The 27,716-nt window shown below is 32.9% G+C and overlaps 2 protein-coding genes across 2 annotated transcripts; both read left to right on the plus strand.

Annotated features, from left to right (window-relative positions):
* The first annotated feature begins 238 nt into the window (after positions 1-238).
* LOC133197650 (cytochrome P450 4F2-like) lies at positions 239-12,611 on the plus strand. The gene is made up of 13 exons (XM_061333768.1): positions 239-272; positions 398-549; positions 4,723-4,927; positions 5,028-5,155; positions 5,254-5,378; positions 6,739-6,801; positions 6,889-7,012; positions 7,092-7,227; positions 9,338-9,461; positions 10,260-10,455; positions 10,617-10,699; positions 10,983-11,048; positions 12,166-12,611. The coding sequence occupies exons 2-13, from the start codon at positions 400-402 to the stop codon at positions 12,263-12,265; spliced, it is 1,500 nt and encodes a 499-aa protein (XP_061189752.1). The 5' UTR covers positions 239-272; positions 398-399; the 3' UTR covers positions 12,266-12,611.
* A 6,656-nt stretch (positions 12,612-19,267) lies between these two features.
* LOC133197649 (cytochrome P450 4F8-like) lies at positions 19,268-27,181 on the plus strand. Its single transcript, XM_061333767.1, has 12 exons — positions 19,268-19,427; positions 23,115-23,319; positions 23,423-23,550; positions 23,643-23,767; positions 24,014-24,076; positions 24,177-24,300; positions 24,417-24,552; positions 25,425-25,548; positions 25,965-26,160; positions 26,339-26,421; positions 26,816-26,881; positions 26,963-27,181. Exons 1-12 carry the CDS (start codon positions 19,278-19,280, stop codon positions 27,060-27,062), a joined length of 1,500 nt encoding a protein of 499 aa, XP_061189751.1. The 5' UTR covers positions 19,268-19,277; the 3' UTR covers positions 27,063-27,181.
* Positions 27,182-27,716: the final 535 nt, after the last annotated feature.

Genomic DNA, 27,716 nt, shown 5'->3' on the forward strand with positions numbered 1-27,716 from the left:
TGAACTTGGAGTTGATTTTTTTTTGTTTGAAAAAAAACTCTAACCTTAACCATAACAAGAATAATGTATCTACAGCAAGATGTCTCCAACAGGTTTCCTAAGTAAACAAAGCCAAACTACGTATTTATGACCCTGATAACTTTCAGTACTTAACAATACAGTTTAAAGGTCGAAGTACCTATGAAGAAATGTTTTTCCGTTTGAAAGGTGTTTCGGAGCTATTTCACATTGTGAATAAGAATATTTTAACATAAATTCATGTTAAGATTCAGGTATTTATTATTTAATATTTAATCAGAATGCTTTAGTTTATCGTGTTATATCGATGAACGTTAGAAATTACACTATGGAGAACTAATCGTGCATATATTGTTCCTCTGTTTGGGTTGTTTTTCAGCCATGATTTTACTTACCTTGCTGTTTGGAACACTAGTTTATTCCATCATACTTATCGTTCAGCATGTACATAGATACAATCAATGGAGCAAGGTTACCGCAAAGATTACCTCTTTCGAGCCATGGCACCCACTATGGGGACATTTGCATCTGGTATGTACGTAATTGTATTCTCCCAAATTATGTTCTGAACACTAAATCTAAACTTCAAATCTTTTCAACTTGCTTGACTTTTTTTGGAAAAAAAAAAAACTCTAACCTTAACCATAACAAGCATAATGTATGTACAGCAAGATGTCTCCAACAGGTTTCCTAAGTAAAAGTGTTCGGATTTATAAAAAATCACATAAGATATAATAATAGTGTCATACACCAATAAAGAAAGAAGACATTAACATGATAAAACAATAAGATCATGCAGCAACATATACATGAGAGTCTGATGTTAAAAACATTAATTTAAGAGGAAATGAAATAAGAAGAAAACGAACAGTATTCAATTTCGAAAGTCCAATGAAACGAAACAAATTTGGAGCAGAGCAAACACGGACCTCAAAATTTAGAGGTGGGATCAGGTGCCATGGAGGAGTGAGCATCCCCTACCGACCGGTCACACCTTCCATGTGCTCCTTGTCATGATCGGGAAACAAAAACCGGAAAATCCGTAGACAGTTCAGCGTAGATAAATTTAATTTTTGAGAATTCAAGAGGACATTAACTACGACGCTTCAGGCCGGCATATTTTATGAAGCGCGTTAGCTCTTCATGATAAATATGCAGGCATGAAGCGTTGTAGTTCATGTACCTCATGAATTTTCAAAAACTAAATTCATATCGTATATTTACATATTTTCTGACGACTTGCCACATGTCTTTGTCATTCAATGATCATTGTTTGGGAAAAAAAGTTTGCGCTATTTTTTGACTTCAATCACATCACCGTGCAAATATTCTTACTCATCCCATGGTAGTTCATGAGAACATGAACTTTTTCTAATTTGCAAAGAATCTTAAGGAAAAATATTTGGAAATGTTTATAAAAAAATTATAAAAAGGCCTGCAAAATTATAATAATAATATGAGTACGTGATGTTGCCAGGTGGTTTCAAATATATTAATATTTTGCAAGAAACAAAACAATCTGTAACTGTTCAAATCGTTAAAATCTCTGTAAATTGATTATTATATGCCGATGATATTGTTTTATTATCTAAAACTAAGACTGCGTTTCAGTTTTGTTTGAACATTTTTGAAACATATCGTTCCAACTAGAAACTACAGGTTAATGTTGAGAAGTGTAAAGTCCTTATTTTTAATTCAAATTGTAATTTTTTTATCAATGAGTTTACATACAATGGAATGAAATATGAAAATAACGAACAGTATTCAAGCTTAAGGTTCATTTAGACAATACAAATCGGGAGAGAGCAAACACAGACCTCCAAAACATCAGAGATGGGATCAGGCGCCATGAAGGAGTGAGCATCCCCTGCCGACTGGTCACTCCTGCCCTATGCTCCCTGTAATGATCCAGACAAACGGAAAAAAAAATCTGTAGACAATTCAGTGTGTAAATAATGGCCTAACAATCAGTATGAAAAACTTCAGTCAGAATTTGACTTAATGATAGGTAGCATTTGCTAAGATTTGAGCAAGTCCGGTGATTTTTTTTTCTTTTCAAATTTCATTTTATGTTTTGGAAAGGGCTGGGGGGTACAGGTATACTCTTGGCAAGAATTCATTGTGTCTTTCGTCACACATGTATTAAGAATTATATAAACTCCACTTGAAAAAAAAAGGTAACTACTCGTAATTTGCACGGGCTACAAAATTTTAATTTATTTGTAAGTGATCTTATTCTAATTTTGGGTCTAGTATATTTCTATGAAAAATTTAACCACACAACTGATTTTCAATTCTTTAGTAAAGATGGTGATTTTGAAAATGATCAAAGTATTATCAAATGAAAAAAATGTGAAGATAACGAACAGTGATCGATCTCAAAAAATCTATAAACAATACAATTCTGTGAAGAGGGCATAAAACACGGATCCCTGGAAATTCCAGAGGTGGGATCAGGTGTCTAGGAGGAGTAAGCATCCCCTGTTGACCGGTCACACGCGCCGTGATCTCTATGTATTGATCAGGTAAATGGAAAATTCCGTAGTCAAATTCATTATAAAACAATATGTGTTTGTGAAACACTGATGCCCCCGTATGGCAACTTATAGCGAAGGTTTAACTTTCTGAAATCCAAATCAAATATATTGGTTAACCAAAGTAAGGTCTTGCCCCGAGGAATATACCTGTGAAATATGAAATTCCTAGGAGCAACTATTGGAAAGATATTGAAAAGTTTAAAGTTTTTCAAAAATAAGTCAAACATCAAGGTCAAGGTCAAATGGTCAAAATTGATGGTGCCCAAGGAAAGGCTTTCTCACAAGAAATACACATGTGAAATATGAAAGCCCTAGCACCAACCGTTCAAAAGATATGGCAAGGTTAAAGTTTTTCAAAAGTAGGTCAAAGTTGTCGTTATCCAAAGGAAGATCTTGTCACAAGGATTACATATATGAAGTATGAAAGCCCTAGCACCAACTGCTCAAAAGTAATGGCCAAGGTTAAAGTTTTCCAAAAGTAAATCAACCTCCAAGGACAAGGTCAATGGGCTATAATTGTTTGTATTTAAAGGAAAGACTTGTTGCAAGTAATACACACATGAAGAATGAAAGCCCTAGTGCCAACTGTTTCGAAGTTATGACCAAGGTTAAAGTTTTCCAAAAGTAGGTCAAAATCCAAGGTCAAGGTCAAAGGGTCAAAGTTGTTGGTATCCAAAGGAAGGTCTTGTCACAAGAATTATACAAGTGAAGTATGAAAGTCCTAGCACCAACTGTTCAAAAGTTATGGCCAAGGTTAAAGTTGGGTAAATTTTTGTAAAACTGGGTCAAACTCCAAGTTCAAGGTCAAAAGGTCAAATATGGTGGTACCCAAAGAAAGGTCTTGTCACAGGGAATACACATGTGAAATATGAAAGCTATAGCTGCAACCAATCAAAAGTTATGAGCAATGTTAAAGATTTTGCGGACAAACAGAAAGACAGACGAACGGACAGGACAAAAACTATATATACTGGCATAACAATTGGTGTGAAACAAGTCAGCCAAAATACGACCAAATGATAAGTTATATATGCTAACAACCGTACGTATAACGACCATTAAATTTACTAAATGCTGACTTTAAACGAGGTTGTAAAAATCCTTGTAACATTAACTTATCTGTCAGTAACCTGGCTCGAATTCGGTTTAAAAATTGATCGTACTTGGAGCATGCTCTTGAGTATCGAAAAAGCTGGGAGATGTGAACACCATATGAAGGCTATAGCAGGATATTACTACATAAATAAGGAAAGTTGACGATAGAAAAGTTGAAGCCATCTCGTTTGTCAAACAATTTAGTCGTTAGTTTGCCCTTATCGTCTTTAGTCAGTAAAATATTCAAATATGAAACAGATGTGGCAGACTTTGTGGTGTTTTTTTATTTCAGGTCGTTGGGATATATCGAATCGACATATGTATTAAAGAAACTATTGTTAACTAATAATGCATCGTCGATATCTAAATGTCGAGTTGAAGGCCACAGCATATGTTTTCTTCTTCTCATGTAGAGACTTTTTTAATAAATTCTGCTTCATAGGAATATAAAAAACAGGTCGGTCGGCTAATAAAGGATCACAATTAGTGTCCATCGAATTCCAACAGTTTGTTGGAAGACCTAGTCTCCGAAGACTACATAAATGTTGTCAATGAAGAACTCCAGCATCCTTTCAATTAAGAAAATACCCGACTTCAATTTTCATGGAAGAAGCAGTTATCTACGATATCAAAAAGTCTAGTTTTTAATTTATCGTGAGGAATGGTTGTATAAAGTAGAGAAAAGTCGTACGTTTTGATGTTACTGACTTTTGAACAGAATGGTTTTAGTAATCATCAGAATTCAAATCTGATTTGATGTGACACAAAATTGTGGATATACACTGAGATTTTCAAATTTTAATTTCTTTGGAATGGAGTTGTGAGCAGCAGGGAGTCTATGCCTTATGCCATTCCACAGATTTGTATTGTTTGTAGGCGGTTTTTATTTATTTATTTTTTTTTAGATCGATCACAGTTTAATATATTCATCTTTTTCATATATATATATTTAGAAACATTGCTAAAAATAATAAATGGCTAAAAAAAAATATTTCATATTTTTAGGTTGATCTGTTGGATATTGTTGACCACTTAGCCTCCATAGTTACATTAGTCGTCATTATTTTTATAGGTAAATGACATGGCTGACTTCTTTAGATTGGTTTTTGTCACGGTGGAGAAAACCAGAGCGAAGCTCCTTGGTGGCTGGGTCATGTTTTTATACCCCGTGTTTTCCACCTGCCATCCCGACACGGCCAAAATCCTACTTAAGTCCTCCGAACCGAAAGTGAAATATAATCTTGGGGGAGTTTACAGGATGATTTTGCCTTGGTTAGGTAGGTAGGAGTACAGAAATTACCACACGTGATATTTTTCTACAGTTCACATGCACTTGTCCACGTGATCACTGTAAGAAGCTTTCCTTCTGGTGATAAGGTGACGGCCTATTGCTGTCGGACGGGAGAAAGTGGGAGCGGAATCGTCGTCTGCTAACTCCCGCCTTCCATTTTGACATTCTCAGACCTTACGTTCAGATCTACAATGACGTCGCTAATATATTCCTCGTAAGCATTAAAATTTTAACAATTGAAAAACCTTTTTTCAGATTTTCGAAATCCATGTACAATGTAATAGTTGTTTTTTTATATTTTACATCAATTAGAAAAAATTACAAAAAGCTTGTGATTCAAAGGAAGTGATAGAAATCTACAGTCACGTGTCTCTGGCTACATTGGATACAATGTTAAGGTGTTCATTGTCATATACTGGACAGGTACAGGAGAAGGGGTAAGACATTTTTGTGTTAAAATTGACGGCATATTGTAATTAACATTTCGCTCAAGGTAGATTGTAATTCGAAATCCGTTTAACCGGGATTATTTTTTTCGTTGTAATTTTATCAAGTTGTCCTTTAATCAATAAGCAAGAAAGATAAAATCAGATTTCTGAAAACATGTGTGAAGTGAAATTGATTTCTGTGATATTTAAGAGGTAAAATGCCCTATATTTAGCACCAGGACTTTCTAGTAACTGAAGTTTTATAGTACATGTATACGAGGGGTTATCAAAAAGTTCGTGGACTGATGCGATAAAATTAATACTATGTAGTCTGTGCTTACAAAATTTATAAGAAACATAAAGCAACAAAAGTTTAAGAGATGTTGAAATTTTAGCTCGATATGTTGATAATTTTCCAAATTATTCTAAAATAAAAAAGACATTATATGATCTCCCGGCGCTGTCGCCGTTTAGTTTCATGACGTCCGAAAAACGTCATTGTTTCTCACTGTCCGCTCTCTCTACCTCATACACTTATCTTGATGAGATTACCTGGAGTTTAGTACGGACTTAAGTCCGTCTTGTTTATATGACTTTATAATGTCATGAACAGCTGCTTTCAATGCATATGATATTGTAAATGGATCTATACAAAGGGAAAGATCCTCACTGATTATGCCAGAATACTTAATTTGTTGGTGTTCAAATTCTACCACACATGATCAACGTCACTTTTCGACGTGACTGACTTTTGACACCCTGACTACAAATCGACATTAACTGTGCATCTTTCATCTCTCTGAATCGTTTTTGGGCATTTAAAAACAAATACTCTGGATGCATTTTATTTCTCTTTTGTCCGTTTTAACATTCCTTAGGTCTATACCAGTTTTTCCAGGTTCGAAACTTTATAGAATGCTGGAAAAAGAAACCCCTCCCCCTTTTTGACGTCATTTTCAAGCCTTATTTTTTTGGAAACTCCATATAAAATTTACGATAAAATTTCATAGAACGTACAGAATGGGGTAAATATTGCAAATTTTACAGAACAACTGTGTTGTACCAGATGTCTGAAATAATGGGATTTTTTTATGACAAATGCTCATATCAAAAGAGTTTTTCTCAGTTACACTCAGGTAGAAAAAACGTCATATTTGAGGTTGCGCCGCCTGGACATACCATTGCTTACAAAAACATTAAAAATCTATTTAAAAAATAAACTTATGATTTATGGTTTATTCTATAGACAGGAAAGATGATGCTAACTATATGTTTGAGAATTCATTGATGTACCTAAAGCGGTTTTAATCTTATGGCGCTAGTCCACGAACTTTTTGATAACCCCTCATATCTCTAACATTTTGTACAGGGATAGTCACCCATATGTTCAGGCTGTAAGACGATTGGGGTATCTTTCTGTTCAAAGAACGTTGTAAGTATTTAATATTTTATTTTTAACAGATTGAGTTGATATTTAAGAAAAATTATGCATAAATGTCTTCTTTAACTCTTTGATAAGATCTCCGTGGCTTTACCCGGATGTTCTGTTTTGGCTCTCACCCAGTGGTAGAGAATACAAGCGTCTCATCGACTACGTTCACGAATTTGCTGATGAAATCATTGCCTCTCGTAGGAAAGCTTTGGTATGTGAAAGCAATGTTCTAGAACCTTGCAATGTTCTCGCCAGCATAGCATATTCAATAGTTTTTGTAATATCAATAGATGTCGAAAGATGCCAGTGAGAGATCGGGGAGAAAGCTGGATTTTTTGGACATTCTGATTACGGCTAAAGATGAGAATGGCGAAGGTTTAAATGACCAGGACATCAGGGCAGAGGTGGATACATTCCTTTTTGAAGGTAAGAATATACAACAAATAAGTATCAGTATTTGATGATAGTTACCTATCATAAAAGCTTCTCAACAGTATTTGAAACATCTTCTTACCAACAAATAAATTTAAAACCAATGTATTTTGAAAAAAATAGAAATGAATTTAATGCTAGGTTTATGACATTTATTGGGTCATCTTGATTTATGTTAACACGATTCCCTTAGATTTCAGAGCCTTTATTCTGGTCACAGGTGTATTTTCATTGGCGGATTTAGAGGTAGATGGGGCCACACACCCCGTCCCCTTTTCGAAACCAAAAATTTACTTGAAATGAATAAATCAAGTTTTTGTTGTTAGATATTGCTATACATGTATTTGTACATAAAACAAAGGGGTTTTGTTTAATTGTTTGTTGTTTAATGTCCCTCTCGAGAATTTTTCACTCACATGGAGACGCTAAAACACAGGTAAAATAGCTGGCAAATACCTTAACCCTGGGAGCTTCCGATGACTTCCCCCTGACTCCCACCAGGGTTCCACTAGGGTCCTCAGACCCCTGGGGGTTGGGACCACCTTCTACTGAATCTTGATCCGCAACTCCAATAAATAAATAGGTAGGTAAATATTAGATCATTTTTGTACTCCAAATATTGCATGACTCCTGTTTAAATAGAAACATTACTATTTCAGCCTAATGATAATGCTTGCTTCATATATAGGTTAAGAATTTGAAGGTAATAGTATTTCTCACATAATTCCATGTAGAATTTTAAGATTATATAATACCATTACCTTGGCCTTTGAAATGTTTCTTACAAAATGAAACTACACATATCGTGCTTGAATGTTAGTTTGCAGCTACAGTTTTGTTTTGTGAGAATCTTTATTGAATGTTCAATGATAGTTTGTATTTGCTGACAAAATGAAACTGCACTTCATATCGTACTTGAACGTCAGTTTGCAGTTGCAGATTTGTTTTATGAAACGCTTTATGTTCTGGCTTCATTTAAATATTTTAGTGTAAATCTGAGGAACTTTATAAGTGATTTGATTAAACTTAAATATTAAGGGCAATTCAAAATTAATATTTAATTATTTTGTAATTTGTACTTAAAATATTTTTTAAGATTCACGATTCCTTCGCCTTTATTGCACAGGGGAAAATAGTCTTATCCTAATCACGGTTTCGTAATTATCTCCCATTGATTGTGGAATGATGAAGAAGAAAATTGACATTGATCAACCTCATAAATCTATTTTAACAATAAAAATCGAAAAATGGCAAACACATAGCCCCGAAAATATTCAAGGTGTAATGGAGGAGTAAGCGTCCCAAGTCGACCGATCACATTCGCTATGCGCCGTCTGTATTCATCATGTAAACGGAGTAAAACAAGTATAAAACAATGACTTAACAATTGATATGAATCAAGTTAGTCAAAATACATTTCAATTGTAGCTTATGTTTACCAAGTAGGTCGTTATAACCACCACAGAATAATTGCTTACTTTAAACGAGATTGTTGAAAAATTTATAACACCCGCTTATTTGTCAATTGCCTGCTTCAGTTTAAAATTGAATTCGTAACATGCTTTTACGTACCGGATAAGTTAAAATATCACTATACAAATGCAGAAAGTTGACGATAGTAAAGCTGAAGTCATCCCGTTTATCATAAAGAGTAGTCGTTAGTTGGCCATTGACGTCTAATGTCTGCCAACATTGAATATGCAAGGGATTTGGCAAAATCTGTGGTGTCTTTTAAGCCAAGTTCACAGGGATATACAGAGTCGACATGAATGAACATATCTATTGTTTATTGAGGAAATGTTGTTGATATATATCTTATTGTCAGAAAAAAATTAAGTACCCCAGCAAGTTTTCTTCCTGTAATGAAGATTTTGTATAAATTCGGTTTCTTCAGAATATAAAAAAGGTCTGCTAACAAAGAAGCACAGTTAATGCCAATCAGAATTCTAACAGACAGTTGCAAGACTTGATCTCCAAAGATTGCTAAATATTATTGCCAATGAGGAACTCCAGCATCTTTTTAATATAAATTAATTTTGTAGATGAACAATCAGGATTTGAAAACGTTTAGTATCTATGAAGTTTAATTATTTTCATCTTATAGGACACGATACAACGGCATCTGCCATTAGCTGGGCTATTTACTGTTTAGCCAAGTATCCAGAGGAACAAGAAAAGATTTACCAGGAAGTGACGTCAGTTCTAGACGGCAGACCACAAGTGACATGGTAAGGAGGTAAAGATTTGAGAAGGATCTTCTCTCCCGTTTTAAATTCTTTCCGCCTATGGTGTTACTTACATAGTCATTTGATCAACTGCAAAACATGCCGAGTAGTACCAAGGGATAAATTTGTTGATTCATGAAGATCTGGAATATTTTTTTTTACTTCTGGAAACAATGATAGGCGAAGGGGGCAATTTTTTTTAAATTCTAGAATGTATTTTGAATTTCGAATTAAATGTCAGTTCACCAAGTTGTGCTCTGGGAGAGATGTAAGTATATTTATTTCAGATCAAAGGTTTACTTCTACACTGACCTCATGATAATCATCAGTAATTATTTAGCCTCGATTTATATTCGCTAAATTTGTTTTTTACTGCTATGACTTATAGGAATTTGATAAATCAGCATTTTTAAAAATCTTTTGTTTGTTTTGTTTGTTTTTTGTTTGTTGGATTTTTTTCGTGCCAACACCTACTGCGAAACGGGACCTCGATTTATACGGTCTCATCTGAAGGACCGGTCTCCACGTCCCGCAGTGGATTCAAACCCGCGACGTAAGGATCAGCTCCTTATTTCGCGACTCTAGAGCAGACGCTCTAACCACTACGTCACGCGGGCGACTTTTATCTTTTGAGTTTCAAGCAAAAGACGAGGATGAAAAGCATTTTTTCAGTAGCAGATACTTTATCATTGAGTACATTGGTATTATCCTGCTCAGCCGATACGTTGTTAATTCTTTGAACTTTAATGTTAATAGACAATGTCAATGATAGTTAATGTCAATATTTTTTGCTGTCTTTAGGGAAGATCTTAATCAGCTAAAGTACACCGCAATGTTTCTCAAGGAAGTTCTGAGGATGCACAGCCCAGTACCCTTTATAAGTCGTTGGCTGACTAAGCCCTTGGTTCTAGATGGGGTGGAGATTCCTGCCCATTTTCAAGTAGACATTTTAATTCACGCCATCAATCATCATCCAGACGTTTGGCCCGATCACATGGTACGTAAACGTACTAATGGAGACAAGTTAGAATCTGATTCAAGGCTATTTTTAAATTATAGAAAATATGACCCGATTGGTAGTCTAAATCGATCTTCCTTTATGAGACATTCAGATAAATATTTACTTCTCTTACTCTATATTTACTTTGGCCATTGTAGGAATTTCGACCATCTAGGTTTGAGGATGAGACAAGGCAAGAGAGAGATCCATACACTTATATTCCCTTCTCAGCAGGCTCTAGGTAAAGAAATCGACATTTTGTTTTTGAGGCCTCAATACGCAGCACTGATGAAGAGAATGAGAGCTTTATATTTACTGATCAAGTGCTGTGAAACATGTCAAAGAACTCTGAAAACGTACAAATTCTATCTTGGAACAAATTATCTATTAAATCTATTTTCCTTGGAAACTTTTTTTCTTTTTTTTTCTTTTTTGTGCTCAAATTTTCTATTTATATTTGCAAAACTTTGATATCCTTGCATAATCAGAGTTCTAAAGATTCATCATAATTTTTTCCCCTTCAGAAATTGCATTGGTCAGAATTTTGCAGTGAACGAGGAAAAAGTGATGATTTCTGCTTTAGTAAAAAGGTATAGTGACATTATCTAATGGCATGTCAAACGTTGCAATATTCCTATCCTTCCATTTGTATTGTATAACTTTCCATTTATATTATATAAATTTTATTTGTATTGTATAATATTTCATTTTTATTGTATAATTTTTCATTTGGATTCTATAATTTTCCATTTGGATTCTATATTTTCCATTTGCATTGTATAATTTCTTATTTGTATTTGTATAATTTTTCATTTGTATTGTATCCCTGGGATTGTTTATTTATTTCGTTACGAAAGATTTCATTGATCTTGACAAGTTTTATCTGTAAAGTTTTCAAAACGAGCGAGATGTGGTACCCTTCCCACAATTCTGTTCGAGCACTCTCTACAAACACAAACTGAGCTCCTCTATTTACGTGCATGCTAAGGACGATCATTTTATTCGGGGGGGGGGGGGCAAATTTTGTCGAATTTTTATTATTTATTTTCATTCTCTCGCAGGAGAGAATATTTATTTCCAATATGACCAGACACAGTGAGAAAAAAGAAAAGAAGAAAATCTGCCCAAACCCGAAAACTCAGTTTCTTGGGGGTGGGGGTGGGGTGGAAGTACCACCACATTTATTTTCTCAGTCAACATTTCTAAGGACAGGTTATTTATATGCCATCTGCCAGCGCTCCCTTTTCAGAATCAAATGATCGTCCTATATAACATATGAGCCCAGTTTGCTTTGAGTACCCGGAACATCTCGCTCGTTTTCAACACAATACAGGCTAAAACTTGACCAATGAAATCCTTCGTAACGAAACAAATAAAAAATCCTCGGATACAATACAAATGAAAAATTATCGCATACAAATAAGAACTTTTACAATACAAATGAGAAAATTAATAATATACAATGCAAATGGAAAATTATAGAATACAAATAAAAATCATATAATACAAATGAAAAATAATACAATACAAATAGAAAATTATAGATATACAATACAAATGGAAAATTATGCAATGCAAATGGGAAAGATCGAATATTGCAACGTTTGACATGCCGTAATTATCGAAGATAAATTGTATGGTGTATGTTTATACGTGTATAATTAATATTTCAGTGAAAAAGCATTATTATGATAAATATTCCTCCAGATTTAAAATGGAATTAGTGGATGGTCACGTGTATGAAGAATATCCAGAAGTCGTAATGAGAGCGAAATACGGAATCAAAATCAAAGTCACCAAAAGATAAAGGAGTGATAAATATTTTTTTGTAATGAACGTAGATGAAAACACTAGTAGATAAGATAATATATATGAAATATTGGGAAAAAATGAACTATTCTAAGTCTACGTATGGAATGATAATTGTAGAAGTGCAAAATAGACGTTAAAAAAAAAATAAATGTATCTTATGCTTAAGGGTCGATGCATTATATTTTGGCCCACTGTATAATAATTTTTACATCTCTTTGCTTTTTTTCATAGACTTCTGGTCTGACAAATTGATTTTTAGTATTTATATATTTAAGTAAAGGAACTTCAAGTTTGTTCAGATAATTGACTATGTGTCGTTTCTACAGATTAGGTTTCATATTCTACAGATTAAATTTTTATTTATATTTGTATATTAGTTAAATATAGAATTTTTTCTGAAGAAGGTTTTACTAAACTTTTTGAAATGTGGAATTCTACTTGTATGCATGTTAGTTCAAACACAAATATGTCTCCTAAGTCTAGTCTTACTTTTTAACTTATCCCTTTGTAAATGTTTGTAAAATGAAATTTAACATCAATCATTTTCATTTATTACTTTACATGCATATGATTACAGGAGTTAACACGATTTGTGTGGTTCCATTTGGTAATATTGTATATCTCTCTATTTTCACCACGCGAAATACAGGTATCTAATCATGGATATTGAACCTTTAGAATATTATTTACTCTCTACACTCTAATCACATTTACAACTCAGGTTAAGAAATGTGCTTCAATTTAATAAAAAAAAACATAAAGGTGCTACCTGAAACTTTTCACCCTGGTATATGAAATGCATCAATGGATCATTTTGTCTCGAACTTGTAACTTGTACATTTTATTTATTTTACGAGGGTTGTCTGAAAAAGTCGTACGCAATGTATATAAATTTGTAAACTCTCAGCAAATACTAGCTAAATTTTCATTTTTTTTTTTTAAAATTCAGTTTATAAAATAAAAATGTCTTTCTGACGATTCTTTACGGTATCTCGTTGAGCCCAGTTCAGAGAAAGAATTTTTTACTGCGTTTAAACGGAATAATTATTGCGTTTAAACGCAAAACATTGCGTTTAATCGCAATGTATTAAAGACAATAATATTGAAACGAAATAATATTGCGATTAAACACAATAATTTTGCGATAACGCAATAATTTTTGCGATTAAACGCAATGCTTTTTGCGTTTAAAAGCAATAATTTTTCGCTTAAACGTAATAGTCTTTGCTTTTAAACACAATAATCCTTCCTTTTAAGGATTCGTTTTGGTTCTGCGTCTTTTTGCCAAATTTTCCAGTTTGTGAAAATTGTAGTAAAACAATGACATCCTAACAACCAGAATGTCTCATACATATTAGAACCCAACACTCTTAATGAAACCTTTAATCAATTGCTTACGTACCACAACTGATTAAGAACGTTTAAGCGGCATTAATAGCACATGTCAATTTGGTATACACATCGATCAATTTGTTTTTATTTGAATTTGATCTCATATGATTCCATCACCTATGTTCTTGTGCTTACTGTATGCAACCAAAGGAAGGGTTGTGAATATACATATAAGTCTATATGAAATAGGGAGATTACGAACAGTATTCGAGCCCAAAAGTCCACTCAAACAATACAAATCAGAAGCAGAGCAAACACAGAACCTCTAAAACATAAGAGGCGGGATCAGGTGCCATGGAGGAGTGAGTATCCCCTGGCGACCGGTCACATCCGCCTTGTGCTCCTTGTCATGATCTGTAATAACGGAAAAGTCTGTCGACAATTCAGTATGTAAATAATGGCCTAACAATTATTATTAAAAACGTCAGTCAGCAAATGACTTATTGATAGATTGTATTTGCTGACAAGGTCATTGTATCGACCATAGAACTTAGGAAATGATGACTTTAAACGAGACTGTTGATATTCTTGTTTCATGAACTTGTTTGTCAATAACTTTAATAGAAATTGGTCATACGTAGAGCATGCTCTAAGAGAGATATACACCCCATATGTAGGTGATAAGGGTATATTGCTGCATAAGTAAGGGAAGTTGACGATTGAAAAATTAAAGTCATCGCGTTTATCATTAAGCTTTGTTGTTAGATTACCATTAGCATCTTTTTCTAGTAAAATATCCAAAACGAAGCAGATGTGCCAGACTCTGTTGTATCTTTTATTTCAAGCTCACTGGAATATATCGTGTCGACATATGAATGGAAATAACTATTGTTAATGGATAATACTTCGTCAATATATATCTAAATGTCGAATTGAAGGCCACGGCAAAAGATTTCTTCTTCACATGTATAAGATTTTGAATAAATTCTGCTTCAAATAAATACAAAAATAGGTTTGCTAACAACGGGGCGCAATTGGTATCCATGGAAATTCCAACAGATTATTGGAAGACCTGGTCTCCAAAAACCACATAAATATTGTCAATCAGAAACTCAAGCATATTTTCATTATCAGCTTCAGAGTAGTTGTGTGTACAATCAGAATGTTTTAAAACAAAATAATTTTGAAACTGACCAATGACAAGGTAAGTAAATTTACGAGTTCCATTTTTATTGAAAAAGCAGCTGTTAGTGATGTCAAATAGCCTGGACTTTAATTTAATTTATCGTGGGAAATGGTTGTATACAGAGTTGAAAAGTCGTAAGTTTTTATGTTATTGATTTTGTAAAAATATTCAAAACGGACATATGATTTTGAAAAATATCCTCCTTAGAAAGGTGGGTGTACTATAGTAATTTGGATTGCCACTTGTAGAATTAATTCCCAGTTTTTCAAAAATACAACTAAAATAATGAGCCTTAATTACAAACAAAGACAATGTTTTTACCTGTTTTTTTTGAGCTGGGACCAGTACATACTGATCGCTTAGTCTATCTAATTCTTTTTTTCACTTCTGAATTATCGAACACAGAAGGATAGATGGTTTTCATATTGCCCTTCAGTTGCTTAATGCGAGATTTTAACATACATCTGATACATTTAATCCATTCTGACAAAGTGTCAAGGTCTTTTTTTATGTTTGACCCATCGCCTGGCGTAACCCTCCACAGAATTCATAATAATGAACTTATGATTCCAGTTGAATCATCATGTTGTACATATATATATATATATATATATATATATATATATATATATATATATATATATATATATATATATAAATATAAATATATATATATATATATATATATATATATATATATATATATATATATATATATATATATATATATATATATATAGAATACTACAGAAAACATAGCTACTATATTATTGTGCCCCCTCAATAATAAAATAATAAAGTCTGATGACCTTTTTTTTTTTTTTTTTTTTTGCTTGTCAAGGAATTTTGGTAAAATATTACATGTTTTAGATCTTTCTTGGATTTGAGCCTCCCCCCCCCCCCACTTTTAAGTTTGTGACTACGCCTCTGCCTCAGATGATTAAATCATCGAGTGAGGTGAATATTGTACTTCTCAGGTGGCTAAATCATTATTGACCTCAAAAACAGCAATAATAGTATAATGTAAATATAGAGTCATGTTCTGACAAAAGAACGAAGTATTCCCATAAAAATTCATATCCAGTGCTAAAATCAGTTCATTGTTCTGCTTATTGTGTCGCTTATATATAATTGGAATTGTCTTCAAACCGGATGCTGGATTTCGTTAGAAGTTCCATAGTTATGTTGTTGGCCGCAACCAAAAAGCTGATACGGAGGCGGGGCTTCGTGTCGTGTCTCTTCGCTAATGTGGTCCAATATAAAACTGTTAGAAATTTGAAAAAAAAATTAAGATTGATCTCTGCTGTGATCATCTTCAATTGACACATATTTCTTCAGATAGAGGCCAATTAGCTCCTTTGTTTGTTTGTTTAGAAAATAGAAGTATATTTTGTTTTTAAGATAAAAAAAAATATTAAGAAATTTGTCTATTTTGTATTCTGTAATTACTGTACGAACAGTACATGTATATTCTACATTTTATGCATAAATACAACATTTCGTTATGTAAATTCAGTTGATATCAAAATCTTTTAGACATGCATGCAGTAAAATACATGCTGCACTGCTTCTAATGTAATAATAAATACAAGCAGAAAGTAAGGTTTGTAAATGCTTGCATCTTTTTTTCAAATTCAATTAATCATACAGTTACTCCCGAAACAAAATGTTATCCATGATGCATCATAATTATGTCTGACAGAATTCTCCATCATTTCAAATTTAACTGTGGTGCAAGTCTTACGCGAAATGATAATATCCGTGGTCATCTCGCGACCGAATTCGCGAAGGAACCACGAAATAAATTTAAAACCCACAACCCCTCTGAATCAGTAATTTAATACACAAATGGCATTAATTATTTGGCAAATTGATTAATAAATTTAAAACTAAAAACAATCAATTAATACCAATTAAGCATAGTGTAAAAAAAAATTAAAGATGTTTTCAAAATATATGTATACTGTGAAAAAGCCCCCCCCCCCCCCTCTCCCCAACACATACGTACTAATAAATAAATATCACCTAATAGAATCTGAAAATAATAGTAGCAGTAATAACACGTTTTCAGCATTTAACCCTAATTTTTTTTAAATAATTTTGTTTACAAAAGATAATTTATACACCTACATTGTTCATTAAAGGACAGAGGAAATTCTGGTACATGTAGATCCAAACAATCACACTTACATCTTTATATTTACATTTATTGGTCTCTGAAGACTGAAGTATCTTAAAAGTTGTGAATTAAAAACACTTATGCAGTTTAGAGTCATAAAATTATATTTTGGTGGATCTGCTTGTTATTTTTTCAACATTACAAAAATATATGATTACGATACACGTACGATGTTTGACTCGCAGTGCCAATACAATTTTAGTGACGTGGTTATCTGTTCTTAAAGCAGTTTAATTGATATTTTAAAATTAATTATCGTGAAGTGCGATAAAATGTCATGCTTCATTCATGTGTCCAGGGAGGTCTAGGATAATTGATTGTGCAAGCCAAACAATGACCCTGACGGATTAGAGTAAATTAAATGGTTTCGCATTATAAATTAAAACGGAACATAATTTGGAGGTTCAATTTATTTATAGATTATTTTACATATTTATATACGATCTTACCGTGGCGCTAATATTTTAACTGTGGCGGAACTATGGCGCTGATATTTTTAACTGTGGAGCTAAGGAATTTAACTGTGGCAGGGCAGCCACGTTAAACACAGGGGCTTGTCACGAAATATTTACCTTCTCTTGATATAGTTACCCTTACTATAAAAAAGGTAAATATTTAGTAACAAGCCCCTGTGGTTAAACGGCCCATGGAGAACCCTGATGTCTCCAGCATGATTACTTAGTAAGCAGGGATGGGGTAATTGAAAAAAGTAATTGTAATTGACTGTAATTAATTACATTTTTTGAAGTAATTGGAAGTAATTTGTAATTGAACATTTATTCAATTACATGTAATTGTAATTTAATTAATTACACTGAAAAAATACCATGTAATTTCAATTACTTTTTCAATTTTCAATTACATTCAATTACTTTATGTAATACACATTCATGATATACACATGATATATTTTCACCACTACCTCCCCATTTTACTGGGGGTTTTTTTATTGTAAAACTTAAATTATCCTCAATCCCTAAAGTAAACAAAATCTTAAGTTATAATGTTTACAAACAAATAATTAAAATATTGGCTTGATAATAATAATGTAGTTTCTTTCGAATCATTATGTAAAATTTTTTGATTTAAGTTTCTAAATTTGAATTTTGAACCACATTTCTTAGGTCTATTCAGATATGAAACACACATTTATTATATTTCAATCTTTGTTGTTTTGATCAATAATAAAGAAAAAGAAGGTATGTGTCATTAATTCTCTCTTGTTGGGATGAGATAATTGCCCTCCAAATCACAACTGTAAATTGCAAACAAAACAAATCAACTCCTCTAAAGAAATACTCATTCCATGATTTAGAAGACAAAGCCAATGGAGATAATTATTTCAATTTAAAATGCCCCGCTAGCTTTGGAAAAGACAAACATTCATTTTGATAATCATTTTAACATCTAAACAGATTTTTATGAATGAATTTTCTATCCGTACAAGTATTGTTTATGAAGTAAAATTGTTCAACATAAATAGCAATTTAGGATGTTCAGGTTACTTTCAAAGGAAATATTTAATTTGAAGGGGTACAGTTGCGATTCATTTTACTCTAGTAAAATGCTCACTTTTAATCAAATATCATAAGCCATGCAATTTGTGTACATGTATTTTTTATGTGGTGGAATCTGCTTCAAACTGATCTCAGATTGTTCTTTAAGAGATTCTTTAATGTTTTGTAAATAAATTTTATAAAATAAACCACAATGATACACAATGCCTAAAGCATATTATTTCTTGTACTGTTTGTGCAGAGGCTGAGCTTATATACAAATAAATGGTGTTCTGTATATTCATAGACAAGGATTACAAAAATTTTCCAAAAAATTAAAAATGTAATTTGTAATTTAATCAATTACTTTTGCAAAGTAATTGTAATTTAATTAATTACACATCTTAGAAAGCCTGTAATTTAATTGAAGAAAAAGTCAAAGTAATTGTAATTTAATAATTACTTTTCAAAGTAATTGACCCCATCCCTGTTAGTAATCAACGCCAAACTACGTATTTATGATCCTGACAACTTTCAGTACTTATCAATACAGTTTATAGGTCAAAGTTATGAAAGTGTGACCTACGATAAATAGTTATTCCGTTTGAAAAGTGTTTCGGAGCTTATCCACCTTGTCCTATTGTTAAAGAATATTTTTAGCATAATTTCATGTTAAGATTCAGGTATTTATTATTTAATTCTACATCGAAATGCTTTAGTTTATCGTGTTATATCGATCGATGAACGATAGAAATTACACTATGGAGAACTAATCGGGTCAATATTGTTCCTCTGTTTAGGGTGTTTTCAAGCCATGATTTTACTTACCTTGCTGTTTGGAGCACTAGTCTATTCCATTATACTTGTCGTTCAGCATGTACATAGATACAAACAATGGAGAAAGGTTACCGCAAAGATCACCTCTTTCGAGCAATGGCATCCAATATGGGGACATTTGCATCTGGTATGTACTTAATTTGTAAGCTTTACCAAGTTATGTTCTTAACACTAACATTGTTCTATAAATTTAAATCTTATTAGTTTGCTTTCGATAAAAATGTTCACATTGCTACTAACTACAGTGTCATACATATATATATATTATTATAACAGTAACTTGATCCGAAGAGCCGTATCACGTCAAGTTGACAGGCGCGGATCATCAGATCAAACGATAATGATAAATTTATTATATACCCCTTTACAACTAGCAAAATGTAATAAAAAGTAACTTTTTGGATAAATTACATAACTTTTATACATTAGACAAACCATTTTTTCAAGGAACTTTTTGAAGCGCGAGAATAAAAACGTCATTTATCTGTGTACTACGTCATCAGTTTCAGAGAGGGGTGATATGGATTCAGAAAACCACAGTGTGGTGATCTGGAACGTCGGATCACACCGTCATAAATTGCATAAATTCAACAGTAAAACTGAGTGACAAACAGTTGGGTACATGTATATAATAAATCAGTTTATAAACAACACAATGAAGATCATATTTCAAACAAATAGTACTCGGGCACATGATTTTGCGCTTTGCCACATGTACGGGGGTGATCAAAAAGTTCGCGAACTAATTGAATTGCTTCCATAAAAGAAAGAAAATTAGGTTTCAGTGTTCATTATTTTTCAAAGTAGTCTCTCCGATTTTAATGCACATCTGCCACCGTTCTGCCCATGGGGATTGCGCGAATCACGTGATCCAGGCGGTCACGTGACATGCTCCGTAGCGTTCTGTTCACAGAAGCTTAAAGATTTTCCGAGTCTTATATTTCTTACCATGAAAGTTATTTTTTATAAGGAGAACAGTCCATTTGTCAGAAATGGCTAAATCTCGGCAATAGGATGGGTGGATAAGAATATCCTTTCCCAGAATGAGCATGGTGACCATGACCCGAGTCCTCTGTCTTGGGAGCATCGTTTACCCAATGTGGATAAAGCATGGCGGGCGCCTTCTTTTTATCATATCTGATATGTTTAAAGTAAACAATATTTTAGGGATTTAATAATTATATTATTGTTAAGATTGCTCAACTAAGGACACATCTCTTCCTCAGCTTCCTTTAACTGGGCAACAAAACAAACATCATTTTTAACCATCTCCCTTCCTTTACTAAAACAATCAATCCAATTAATGAATCAACTTCTGGCAAGTCTTTTGTCTTCATAAACCTTGTACAAAGTAATATATGTTACTGCAAAGGAATTTCCAAGATATAAGAAAAACTCTGCAACCGTTCGTTGCTCGAGTACGACTAAGTCAACCATTTTTTGTCACAAGTCATCTATATATAGACGTCATTTTCACACTGTGACGTCACAAACATGGAGCAAACCACCACAGAACATTGCTGTTTATAGAACATTTGTACAACTAAATGTGTGCCAAATTTCATTCTGATCTGAATTGTGGTTTGGTAAATATAGAGATAGTTCGCGAACTTTTTGATCACCCCTTGTACATGTAACCGTGTGGTTCCAGATGTAAATGTTGATTCAGTATCTCCCGGAATAACAATTGTGTAATAAAGTAATTATTCTTTCATTTCTGCTGATGTATCACCACTCAAACAAAATGCATCTAATTTTGTTTATTTCACAAAGGATTTATTAACCACTCCTCTTGCTTTGAAATTTGAAATTCGAATTTTGAAGAAATCGGTATATAAAAATTGTAATGGAAAAGTACGTATGCATTAATAACATTCCAGACTGAGAATTACAGCGGAATAGTTTGTTCAACTTCCTCGTTACTCGCGCGTAAAACATTGATAAACAACTTGGAAAATCGGTCTTTTGTAGGGATGTGTGTATTAGCTTGCGCTCTTTAATAACCGATTTTTTCACGACTCTCGAGTTCTTTAATGTTCTGATTGTCAACATACTCGAGATTTGTTGGAGCGTCTTTTCGAAAATAGGAGAAAACCTGGCAACTAAAGATCGCATATTATGAAACCATTTTACTTGAAGCGACACCGTGACGCACAAGCAGGAAAATTGACAATCATAGATTTTTTGCATGACTGCAAATTTTGTTCAATTCCTGAAAGTATAAGTTTTAGAAAATTACAGGTTTTGGAACCTAAAAAATCTACTTTTTTGGAGAAAAAAATGTTATGGCCCAATACGAAAATATTGCTTTACTTCTTCCTCCGCATTGTACGCGTGCGCAGAAAAGTTGAAGAAGTTACCATGGTCTCAAGTACCAAATGTAAGCCAATAACAAGATTTGTAACTTTATTGTAAAGTTTATTAAACAATCGTGATCGTATAGATTTTTAAATGCTTGTTTCTGAAATTTCACCAGAATAGACCAATACTCTAGTTGTAGCAAAAGTTTTAAAGATCCGTCCCAAAGATTCCCGAAGAGCGTAGAACTAAAACTCCAAAAGTAATAATTAAGGTGAGGTCCAAATAAATTAGAGTCCAAAAAGTATTCCAAACGAGTCAAAGAATAGAGTCATAGAATAGAATGCCGTTTTCCGGCAAAACAGGGTATTTTGTGCTCAGAGGGTATTCATGGTCCCGGATATAAAAGTACTTTTCATTGGCTGACTTAACATTACCATACCACCTACGCTTAGTCCGTAGGTCTGTCCGTTGACCTATGAACCTCAACATGGCACCACCCTCAAATGCAAGTAAACACTCATTACTAATATTTATGGGTTCAGTCCTCATCTCTACACCCAGGAGTTCTAGCCCTAAGCTCTTTTACTTATTTACTTCAAAGTTTCCAATTTTATTGCTCTTGGTCTAAAATCTTAATAATACCATTGCATTTCCGTTCAAATTTTATTACTTACTATCGATGGGCTTGAATGGTCTATTCGGATCAATTTCAGTCAAAATGATTTACCAAATTATAGTACATTGGAACAACAACAAAATCCAATTTGTTTTTACAAGATAATAATAGTTCATAAAATTAAAGTCCTTTTTCCAATTATAAAGTCATCGAATTTGAGGTAATAATAATATACATTCTGATTTAATAAACTTTTATTTCATTTTACTTTCACTACTAATAACTAAAAATGATTATGATATTAATATTGTCTAAGTTTAAAATGTTCAAATAATATGTCTGTGCTAAACCCTATAGGTTTACACAAAGAAATGAATGAATCTTCAAAAAAAAATTATTGGAACATATTCTTTGCACGCTCCAATTGAATGTTTACAAGTTTACGCTGAAAATAAAAGTGACGTGACCTTGACATGTATGATAACAACGAAACGGTAGATACAATCTTTGTTTTTCTGGCACTTATATCATGCAGTTTTTTCTTGCTTTACAGTGCAGTTTAGTTGTCATATTTTCGCTATATTCATAATTTTCATAAATCTTTCGCTTTATGATACAAATATCTTAAAAGAAACACACGATTTTGACTCATTATGTAACTTTAATCTCTTCAAAGTTTGTGTTCATTATTACTTCGAAGAATACGACTACCAATTCAAACGCTCGCTAGGGGTTCTAGCAAACTAGGGGTTAAAGAAACTTTTAAAAAAATCCGTTTTGGGGAGTGATAAAACATTCTCTAAAGCGACAATGGGTGAATATTACGATGGTTGTTTTTCAATATATATTCAATGGCAAGTTTCATTAATAACATATAGTCATCATTATTTTTGATAGATAAATGATATGGCCGACTTTTTTAAACTGGTTTTTGTTACGCTGGAGAAAACCAAAGCGAGGCTCGTCAGCGGGTGGATCATGTTTTTTTATCCCGTATTGTCCACATGCCACCCCGACACAGCCAAAATCCTACTTAAGTCCTCTGAACCGAAGGTGAAATATAACCTTGGGGGAGCTTATAGGATGCTTTTGCCTTGGTTAGGTAGGTGGAAGTATAGAAATCACTCGACGCTATAATTGAGATTTTTCGCATGTATTTGTCCATGTCATCATTGTAAGAAGCTTTCCTTCCTACATATGATAAGGTGACGGTTTATTGCTGTCGGACGGGAAAAAATGGGAGAGGAATCGTCGTCTGTTGACCCCTGCGTTCCATTTTGATATTCTCAGACCTTACGTCCAGATCTACAACGACGTCGCTAATTTATTTCTCGTACGTAGCATAATTGTAAGATTTCAAATCGTTTTTCCCCAGACTTTGGGAAATCATTTGATAATTGTTTCTCTTTATTTTACAATAATTAGGAAAAATTACAAAAAGTTTGTGATTCAAAGGAAGTGATAGAAATCTACAGTCACGTGTCACTGGCTACATTGGATACCATGTTAAGGTGTTCATTGTCATATACTGGTCAGGTACAGGAGAAGGGGTAAGGTTTTCACTTTATATTGTAATCAGGAAATCGCTCCTTAAGATAGATTTTAATTCAAAATCCTTTAAACTAGAAACTTTCATCTTCATAATTTTATTATGTTGTCCTTTAACCCTTATTACTGAAAATATAACATTAGGTTACTGAAATAAATCATGTGAGATTTAGAAGGAAAGATCCCTGCTATTTAAGTATTAGGACTTTCCCCTTCGAGAAAAAAGAATTTTTTGACATTTTATACAGGGATAGTCACCCCTATGTTCAGGCTGTAAGACGATTGGGGTATCTTTCTGTTCAAAGGACTTTGTAAGTATTTTATGTATTATATTTCAAAAAATAAATTAGTATCAAAAACAAAAATATAAAAAAAAAATATGATTTTTTTATTATTATTATTATTATAAAGAGCTCCATGGCTTTATCCGGATGTTTTGTTTTGGCTCTCACCTATTGGCAGAGAATACAAGCGTCTGATCGACTATGTTCACGAGTTTGCTGATGAAATCATCGCCTCTCGTAGGAAAGCTTTGGTATTGAAGAAAAAAATTGTGTTTCTTACACTTATCTCTGCGGCATAGTGATTGATTATTTCCTATAATTTCCTATTTCCTATATGTTATGTGTTATTTCCTATAACACACTGTAGGCAGCAAAAGATACCAGTGAGAGAGCGGGGAGAAGGCTGGATTTCTTAGATATTCTGATCACGGCTAAAGATGAGAATGGGGAAGGTTTAAATGACCAGGATATCAGGGCAGAGGTGGATACATTCCTTTTTGAAGGTAAAAATATACAACAGATAAGTATCAGGTAAAAATAAAAGTTGGTAAATTAATAAGCCTCATAAACTTTTATCATTTTAAACATATGTATGTGAGTGAAGGTTTGAGGAAACTATTAATTTTTTGCTCCCCTTCATAAAACAACTAATTAAAAATCTGAAGAATTTCAAATGTATTCGAAATATGCTTACAGAGAAATTAAAATAAAGCAGTACATTCTTTAAAATGAATAAGAAATTAAAAATAAATTTAACCCTCTTTTTATGCACTTCCTTGAACCATCTTGCTTTTTGTAAATACGAATCTCTTAAATTTCAGATCGTTATTTTCGCCACGCGTGCATTTCCTCTAATTCCGTATGTAAATGATATGTGTTTTGTACTCCTTATACTGCTTGGCTCCTGCCCTCATGAAAAAGAAATTAAAATCTTAGCTCAATGACAATACATTTCTAATACATACATAAATTGAAAAATTGAAGATATTGCTTGCATATTCCTAGTTAGAATTTTAAATTTATGTAATATAATTACCTTGACCAATGAAGTGTTGTTTCAAAAAAATCATTGGGTGCTTGAGCATTAATTTGCAATAACAATTTTGTTTGTTTTTGTGAGAAGATTTTTAAAATGTATTACCTTTATTTATTCTAGTTTGGATCTTAGAAACTTTATAAGCGATTTGAACAATCTCAAGTCAACAGCATTTCGAATATTAAAAATGCTTGGATCTGATCGTTAATAAGAGTCAATATTCTGTCGTCTATGCTACACTGGGGACAATTGTCTAACAATATTCATGGTTTCCTTATCTTTCATTGAATGTGGACGAATGTTTGGCATCGGTGAAGTAGAATTGTTTTTACCTTATAGGTCACGATACAACAGCATCTGCCATAAGCTGGGCAATATACTGTTTAGCCAAGTATCCAGAGGAACAAGAGAAGGTTTATCAGGATGTGACGTCAGTTCTGGACGGCAGACCACAAGTCACATGGTGAGGAGGTAAAGAGTTGAGGAAGCAACCAGGATTATCTTCTCATTTTTGTTTATTTTCATTAACGAGGTTCCTTGCATGAGTTGTAATTACATGTACATATTAAAGATCGAGTGGTTTGTTACCATTTTGCCAACTTTGCTAAGAAAGTCATCAGTAATTATTTCGTTTCGATTTGAATTCGCCAAATGTGTTTTTCTTCAATGATTTACATGTGCATTATAGGCGATTTAAAGAATAAACCTAGTTTTACATTTATCTTCTGCGTTTGTGGGCAAAATCAATGAAAATGAAAAAAGGGCATTTTTCAGCAAATCTGTCAATGAGTACATTCATCTAATCTTGCTTAAAAAATTCGGTGTAAAAGTCGTAAAGTCTTTGAATTTTAATGTTAATCAATAGTTTTACTTCTTCAGGGAAGATCTTAATCAGCTGAAGTACACCTCAATGTTTCTCAAGGAGGTTATGAGGATGCACAGTCCAGTACCCTTTATAAGTCGTTGGCTAACTAAGCCCTTGATTCTAGATGGGGTGGAGATTCCTGTCCATTTTCAAGTAAACATTTTAATTCACGCCATCAATCATCATCCAGACGTTTGGCCAGATCACATGGTACGTAAATGTAATCGGTGTAGCAATGAAAGAGTTATAAGTTTTGATCTGAAGCGAGGCCGTTTTTAATTAAACAGATGACCCGATTATAGTCTAAAACTATCTTCCTTCACAATACCATTCAACTACATTGAATTGAAAATTATCATGTACTAGCATTCTACTTTGGTTATTGAAGGAATTTCGACCATCGAGGTTTGAAGATGACACGAGACAAGAAAGAGACCCATACACCTACATTCCGTTCTCAGCAGGCTCTAGGTATAGAGAAACATACAATTATATTCACTTTTCAGCAGACAAGCTTTAGAGATCCACACACATAAATTCCATTTTCAGAGACTTCCAGGTATTTTGGAATTGACATTTGTTTTTGAGGCTAGAATACTGAGCACCAATTTAATGATCAAATGCTGTAAAAATGTCAAACAAAGTTTAAAACGTAGAATGTTCAGGATTGAGCAGATTTTTTATTAAATCTGTTGACTTTCATTTAAAGAAACATTTTTATATGAATGATAATTAACTTATTGTATGTACACATTAAAATACTTTCATTTTTCAAAACTTTGATATTATCCTCGCTATCCCTATAGTATACGGGAAATATAGAGAGATAGTTATCTTTAAAACATATTAGAGATTTTTTCCCCAGAAATTGTATCGGGCAGAATTTTGCAGTGAATGAGGAAAAAGTCATGATTGCGGCTTTAGTGAAGAGGTACAGTGAAATTATGTAAGTCAAATTATATGTTTATCATGATTATTTAAAAAAAAACATAATGATAAATTGTACTTCCAGATTTAAAGTGGAATTAGTGGATGGTCACGTGTATGAAGAATATCCAGAAGTCGTAATGAGAGCAAAATACGGAATTAAAATCAAAGTAACCCAAAGATAAAGGAGTGATAAATATTTATTTTTAATCAACGTAGATTTATAAAAAAAAAAAAAAAAAAAAAAAAAAAAGATTAGTTAAAATACATAAAGTATTGTATAAGTGAACATAACAAGGGCTATGTAAACAATCATAATTGTAGCAGTATAAAATGAGTGCCTTATTGTTATAATCAATCCGTAAAAATGTATTTGAAGTTATTTAAATGTCGATGCATTTTGTTAAGGCCAATTATGTATCATCTCTCACGTTTCTTACTTCTTTTCATGGATTTCTGATTTACTTTAACGAATAAATATTTAGCATGCATTTACCACATTTTAGTCAAGAACTTCAAGTTTGTTCAAATAAATGGTTTTGTGTCGTTTCTATGGTTTAGAGATGTATATCTTGGTTGTGAACAGTAAAATATGGATTTCTACTTGTACTTGTATGTATATGTAGCGGAGCAGCAATCAAGATAAGATGGTTTTGAAATCAGTGTGATGTTTATTTCACTAGTACCAGATTCAAACTATGGGTATGAATCCATCTCTATTTCTAATACAGTGTATATGTATTGCTATGGATTTAATATCTACAATTCATAAATAACATTTATACACTAAATATTCTTTTGTGTCATAAAATACATTTCATTACAAAGTTTAAAATCAA

This window comes from Saccostrea echinata, unplaced genomic scaffold, assembly GCF_033153115.1.
Source record: "Saccostrea echinata isolate AGI-Se365-2 ecotype Australia unplaced genomic scaffold, CSIRO_AGI_Sech_v1 ptg000030l, whole genome shotgun sequence".
NCBI lineage: Eukaryota > Metazoa > Mollusca > Bivalvia > Ostreida > Ostreidae > Saccostrea > Saccostrea echinata.

What these genes read in the sequence shown, in the direction of transcription:
- LOC133197650 (XM_061333768.1), top strand. Translation starts at nt 400, where the DNA reads ATGATTTTACTTACCTTGCTGTTTGGAACACTAGTTTATTCCATCATA. An exon ending in GGCAGACCACAAGTGACATG is followed by an intron (nt 9,462 to 10,259) that starts GTAAGGAGGTAA and finishes TGCTGTCTTTAG; the next exon opens with GGAAGATCTTAATCAGCTAA. An exon ending in CCCTTCTCAGCAGGCTCTAG is followed by an intron (nt 10,700 to 10,982) that starts GTAAAGAAATCG and finishes TTTCCCCTTCAG; the next exon opens with AAATTGCATTGGTCAGAATT.
- LOC133197649 (XM_061333767.1), top strand. Translation starts at nt 19,278, where the DNA reads ATGATTTTACTTACCTTGCTGTTTGGAGCACTAGTCTATTCCATTATA. An exon ending in GGTCAGGTACAGGAGAAGGG is followed by an intron (nt 23,768 to 24,013) that starts GTAAGGTTTTCA and finishes CATTTTATACAG; the next exon opens with GGATAGTCACCCCTATGTTC. An exon ending in CCGTTCTCAGCAGGCTCTAG is followed by an intron (nt 26,422 to 26,815) that starts GTATAGAGAAAC and finishes TTTTTTCCCCAG; the next exon opens with AAATTGTATCGGGCAGAATT.